At 42.6% G+C, this 6,470-nt stretch overlaps 1 protein-coding gene across 2 annotated transcripts; it reads right to left on the minus strand.

Moving 5' to 3' along the window:
* Positions 1-593: 593 nt before the first annotated feature.
* On the minus strand, positions 594-4,217 carry LOC140784077 (eukaryotic translation initiation factor 4B3). Of its 2 annotated transcripts, none has more exons than XM_073131262.1 (2): positions 2,867-4,217; positions 594-974 (listed from the first exon to the last, which is right to left on the minus strand). In XM_073131262.1, exons 1-2 carry the CDS (start codon positions 3,928-3,930, stop codon positions 938-940), a joined length of 1,101 nt encoding a protein of 366 aa, XP_072987363.1. In that variant the 5' UTR covers positions 3,931-4,217; the 3' UTR covers positions 594-937. The 2 variants fall into 2 exon arrangements, with proteins under 2 accessions (XP_072987363.1, XP_072987364.1); XM_073131263.1 differs by having other exon boundaries at positions 594-969; positions 2,867-4,050.
* Between the last annotated feature and the right edge of the window lie 2,253 nt (positions 4,218-6,470).

Raw genomic sequence — 6,470 nt, forward strand, 5'->3', positions numbered from 1 at the left:
TCACTTGTGGATTCGAGAGATTCATCAACGCTGCAACATTAAGGAACAATAGGTAGAATGTTGTATTTACATCAGTGAGATATCCCAAAATCAGAACTCTCCTAGTTAAACAAGTAAAAATGTTTTGCACATCACTAGCCATAATTCTCTTGTTCACTTGGACCCGAGTTTCAATACTCAGGACCAAAATGGGAGCAATTCTAGTTCAAGAATTCACATAGGAACAAACATTTTACAACATCCCTTCTCTTCTATCAACTTAAACAAATGGGAGCGGGAGCAATTCCAGTTCAAGAATTTGCTAATTCTTAAAGTCAAACATTTGACTCGTGCTCAGCCCTCTTAGTTCTTGGAAAGACATTTTGAAAAATAAAATCAACACTCACATAGGAACAAACATTGTGACATTGAAACATCACCCTTTAATTGACAAAATAGCTACTTCCAACTGCTTCGTCAATATTTGCAGACCATTCCAAAGCAATCACAACACAGGCAAAACATGGAAAAGGATTCAATAAGGATAGTAACCCGATTTACTGTACTTGACCTTCACAACGACAATCACTCAATCCACATAAATGATGTTCATATCAGCAACAATAACAATGGTAATAGTGTATTTCATAGCAAAATCTCTTCTAGAATAAATGATACAGATCCACAAGTCTAGTTTCAAGAAATAATAGTAGCTACCTAAGCGAAATGTATCAGAAACCAAAATTCTCCATGCAAACTCTGAATGCAAAGATGCACCCAGCTAACAAAATGTATACAGAATGTCAGAAACACCGATCAAAACTGCATCAGTACTTCAGTACTACAAGTTTGGCACAAACTTTAACATCAACAATAATTTGAACCAAATACCAATTTGATGAGTCATAATTTGAACTACGTGATCATTGGAAACCAGAATCAACTGTCTTTGAACAGATTAGGTTTCAGGTACTCCCTCCTCAACATTCTCTGAACTACAAGATTAAATTTAACCAGTCAGCAACAAGATAATGATAGAGAGCCCTTCGTAGGCATACAAAAAATAATAGTAGTACAATACTGATCATTGACATACCAGAAAAAAAAAAGCGTAGAGGATTTAACTGAATAGTAACAGTAAGCCATTTTGCCCGAAGAAGTTGCAGTGCGAAGATAAAAGCACCCAAATACATAAAAGCACACAAACAAATGCACGAGCACAAACTCAAACACCGCAAACGAACTCTCACATGCACACACATACATAGAAAATGCATGTCAAGACATGTGTGCATGCCCACATGATCACACACATAGCATGCACATAAAGGTGCAGGAATATGCCAACAAATGCACACATAAACTTTTGTTCTCTAGCATGCAGATGCACAGAAAGATCTTACTAAGCATTTATATGAGAGGAAATAAGAAAGCAGCCTAAAATTTCAACCTCTTTATATAGGCGTTGATTGTACTCACAAATGATGAGGGATGTTTGGTTGTGGAATAAGAAAAATGTCAACGTTATGTAGGCTGCTGTATTCATGCATAATCCACAAATATTAATCACATACTTGCAAAAAAACAAATAGTAATCTTTCTCAAGCTCCAAGTAGAACAGAAATTAGCAAGCATACATAAAGAAATAAATAAATAAACCAGTATTTATTCTGCTGATTAAAAAATAACACCAAAACTGCCAAGGTGGGCTGCCAAAATCGCCAAGGCAGCTCGGCTTGGCCCACCCGCCTTCGAGAGGCCGCCTGCTGTATTTATGAGGCAGCCTAGGTGCCGCTCTCGCTTTGGCAGCTGCCCTAACTGCCTTTCAAAATAGTGTTCACGATCAATAGTACTAATGAACAAGATAATTAAGAATAAAACATTATTTTATAAAAATACCATTTACGTAACTAATAAAAGACATAAACCAACAGTCTAGATCCATTCTTCAAATTTGGGATGTTTTGATGCTTCAAAATTCTGACCAATTGAACTTACATTCTATGTGGCATTTTTCGATTGCACAATTGATGTGAATCATGGTTGTTGTGCGAAAGTTGTTTCCAAGGTCAAATTATTTTATATATCCTCTCATATGAATTAGTGAAGTAAATTAGGCTCTAGGTTCATCACATTCTACCCTCGTGAATCTCTCATGTTTTACTAGTTTCAATAAGCTATGGGATATATTAAAATCAAAGTCAATCAAGTTTCTTCTAGATTATGCTTCATTATTTTCCAGCATGGAGGTGTTAAATAATGACCACAAAAGGAAGTCATGGTGCTACAAAAAATTTATATGCTCACCTACCGCACACATTCGACAGCTCTATCCTTGCTCTCCTCGTGCAACCTCCTCTTTTATCCCAAAATTGAATAGGTGTACCCTTTATTGCCATAGGGGATCTCCCTTTCTCTTCCCTCATCTACCCAAGTTAAAATAGAAATTTTGATCCAGCACAAAATCTAACAATAACTCTTGGACCCATTGACAGGCTGAAAATTTCACGTTTAACTTGTGGAAAGCATTATCCTAACAAAATCTTGGATATTTAACCCTTAGAATCATATGATATACAACTGTAAATTTGCAGGAAAAGAGAAAAGATTAAGAAAGCTATTAAGAATGGCATACCTAACTACTTTCTGACATAACTGAATAATAAAATAAGCAACTAAATCACAATGACATCAAGATAGTATCATATAGGCTTACAATCTACACAAGGAAGAAAACTTATGGTAGTATCTGTAAGAAAGATGCTAATATTTCAAATTATTTAGTTAAGATACTTGGAATGCAGGCATAGATCAGAGTCAATTATTAATGCCAGATAATAAAAGAGAAAAAGATTTCAACAGAAGAGAACAGAAATTATGAACAGACCTAGTAGGTGGACGTTGGACTGTATCTGCCTTCCTCCAAGTCCTCTCAGTTTGATCCTCTGGCAAGTTCCCATTCCCATTCCCCATGCCAGAGCCCTTCTTACCGAAAGATGTCTTATCCGGCGGCAACTCCCAGATTTTCATCGCCTCAAGCTTTTCATCAATCTTCTTCCAGTCTTCACCTTTCTCTGCCAGAACCTCCTCGCGAGGACGAGCCTGCCCGAAAGGGCTCAATCCTTTGCTGTTCCCAGCAGACAACGGCTGCTGCTCCCCGTTGCACGCGTTGGCCAGCGGCAGTGACCGTGGCTGCAACACAAGCCTTGGCCTCCCTCCACTGCTCACTTCCTCCCTTTTCTTTCCCCACACCTCCGAATCAGGGCCTTCTTTATTGAAGGTCTCAAATCCACCCCTCCTCTCTCGCGGGGCATCGAACCCCCGATCATTAGACCTGGGCACAGTGCTCTTATTCGAGATCCAGCTATCCGATTCGTCCGCGCGGGACTGGGAATCGAAGAAACACCCTGACCTTTCCCTCCTCTCCAGTACCATCGGTTTCTTCACCGCACCCCAATCGTCAACGTCGTCGGCTCGTGACGGGGCAATATCCCGATTAGATCCGCTCCGCCTCGGCTCATCCGAAGCCCTAGACGAGCCCCATCGGGAACTGGAATCCTCCCCCGAGGTCCGACCGCCGCCGCCACCGTTATAAGTGGGGTAGCCGAAGCCACGGGAGGAGGACCGCTCGAGCTCCTCGGCGGACCGCTCGCGGGGTCCTGTGGGAAGGACGAGGAGCTCGTCGGGGATGAGACCCTTGGGTGCGAAGCGAGATCCAGCACCGTGGGAGACGGGCTTGCCGGTGGTGAATTCGGCGAGGGATACGGGTTGGGCCTTCTTCTTCTTGGGTGCCTTCGAAGCCGTGGCGGCGGCGAGGGTGGGGAAATCGAAAGATGGGACGGAGCCAGCAGCGTTGCCGGGATTGGTCTTGTCTTGGAGGAGGGCGGCTTCGTGCTCCTCGACGTCCAGGGCCCAGGCGCCGGGTTTCGACCATGCCGAGGCCACCGCCATCGTCTTCTACTGCCGCGGAATGCGGTCTTAAAGTTGGCAGTTCGGTTGGAGGTGTACGGAATGCGGTCTTCTACTGGAATGCTCTGTGGAAGGAAAAGAAAGGGACGGTTTGGATGGTGATTATGTAGTCAGGGGGATGGATGCGGGAGAAGGGGTGTGTGGGGACCCGGGAAAGAGTGGTTTGCAAGACGCGCAAGGATGGTGTCCGCTCGTGTGGATCGGATTCCTCTCTTTTTCGTCGATGCTTTCTTTTAAGATAAAAGTATGTAGACAGATTATGCTTTCTGGAATAGAGATCGATTAATCTATTCTTTACATGCTCAATCTTGAAAAGGTAAACCGGCAAGATAATGAGTTATGGTGTTGTTGCACCTCCTCGTGGACCCTGATAGAGTAAAACAAATCTATCTATAGCATTCGTGGACTATAGGATGAACAATAAGTTCATGCAATCTACAGCAAGTCGATCTGAAGGTATATTCTTACTCACAGTATCAAGGCGAGTCCAAATCTGCCAACAGATCTTGGTTCGACTCCTAAGATGAAAGCTAGGTCAACCATGGAACATTAAGGTTTAGACGTTTCTAAGAACCTAAAGTTAGATTAGCTTAAGGTCTTAGGGGTTAGTAGATTGGGGGTGGAGGCACAAATCTACTTGTGATCTAAGTCAGGTCGGGCCAACTCGTGGGGTATTGGACTCATATCATCGAGTCACTTATCATAGTTAGCTTTGTTTTATTTCAACATGTGATCTATTTCAATTTCAGCAAATGACTTAGATGGTTTAATTGGTGATGTGATCCGGGTCTGATCAAAACAAATCATGAGACATTGGGCTCGATGGATCAAGTATAGTTATATTATAATTAATTCATGATGTAAACATTTAAAGCAAGTCTAGTTAAGTAATGTAAGTCATTAAAGGAAGTCTAATTAAGTCATGAAATTCTTTAAGACAAGTTTAGTTAAGTTAAGTATATCTTTAAGGTAAGTCCAATTAAATTATATAAGCCTTTAAAACAAAATTTAATTCGAATTGTGTCAACCTTTAGGATTAGTCCTAGTTGACTCATTATATTCGACCTTTATATATAGAGAGGCTAGGCTCCTTTGTTTGTTCATTTAAACATTGAAAAAGTATTTTAGCCTTGAGTTTATTTAAGAGTACGAGTAAGATAAGTTAAGAGTCGAAGTAAATTAATCTCATAATATGATCACCTTTGAAGTTGGGGTTTGTGCTTGAGACAGAACTAGAATAGGAACTTTAGAGGGTGATGCCTACCGATTTAACAATTGATACGATTCGGACTTCACCGACGTCGTCTCGAGCATGGATTCACTTTAGGAGTGTTTTTATTTCATGTTTTAGTGTTTAATTTCCATTAAAATAAGTTTTATGTAAGTCGCGTTCGAACGCGGGTGGAGTGAGTTCGATCGCGGTTTGTGAACGGGGTTGTGAACGTGGTGAAGAGAATGTACTGTGCGTTCGAACGCGGTGCGTTCGAATGCACTGTGAACACCTGCATCGCGTTCGCAAATCTAGAAGAGTGAACTCGGTGCGTTCGAACGCGGTCGGGCGAGTTCGAATGCGGTCGACGAAAATTGTATTTTTAGGGTTAATTTGAGTTGTTGGTTAGCCTATAAAAGGATGTGGTAGGCAACCAAATTGATTATTGATTATTGAGATTGAGTTTTGCCTTGCCTCCTTCGTCTTCTTCGCTCCCGTTCTCTCAATCCCCGGCGACGCCGCTTCTAACCTCCCTCGTCCGGCTAATCACCCTAGTCCCTTAGGGGTGGCCCTCTTCTCCCCCTTCGTCCAATCTATCCCACACTTGCCCTAATCCTTCCATCAGCCACAACCCTTCCACCATCACTTTTCACCGGTGCCACCACATTAACGCCGGTCCTCCACCAACCATTATTACCTAGGATCTTGTGCCTCCATCCACGAATCCAAAATAGAGCATCCTGATGTTCGTCCACTAAACGGACGGTATCTCGAGATCCACAACTCCGATTCGCCTGAAACTTAATTTGTTGCAAAGCTCTTTTCTAGGGCGACAATATATCGAAATTTCACATCGATCCAACGGCGGAATATTTCAGGATCTTATTTCAAAGTTCCGTGTCAGATCTAGTCCAAATTAAGAATTGGAAGAGATCGACCCTTTACCAAAAAGGCGTGATCGTATCAAGCTACCGTTCCTCAGACAAGCGCTTCCAATGACGATAACCAGATCCATGGCTGCACGGCAAGATGATGAAAAAGAGATTCTCCCAATAGAGGAGGGAGAAACGATTGCAGGGACTTCCACCCGTGGAACCGCCCGATCTAATCAGAATACGGAAGAACCTAGCGTTCAAGTCGTGTTGGGGTCTCTTTCAGAGCAAATGGCCATCAACAACCAGATGATGATGGAGATGATGCGGGAACTACGGGCAACAAAGGAAGCAATGACGAACGGAAAAGCACCCTCGACCCCACGACGCGAGTCCACCCCCTTGAACCCACCGCCACCGGTTCAGCCCTTGCAACCACA

This window comes from Typha latifolia, chromosome 3 (genome assembly GCF_019914945.1).
Source record: "Typha latifolia isolate L0001 chromosome 3, TyphaL0001v2, whole genome shotgun sequence".
Classification (NCBI taxonomy): domain Eukaryota; kingdom Viridiplantae; phylum Streptophyta; class Magnoliopsida; order Poales; family Typhaceae; genus Typha; species Typha latifolia.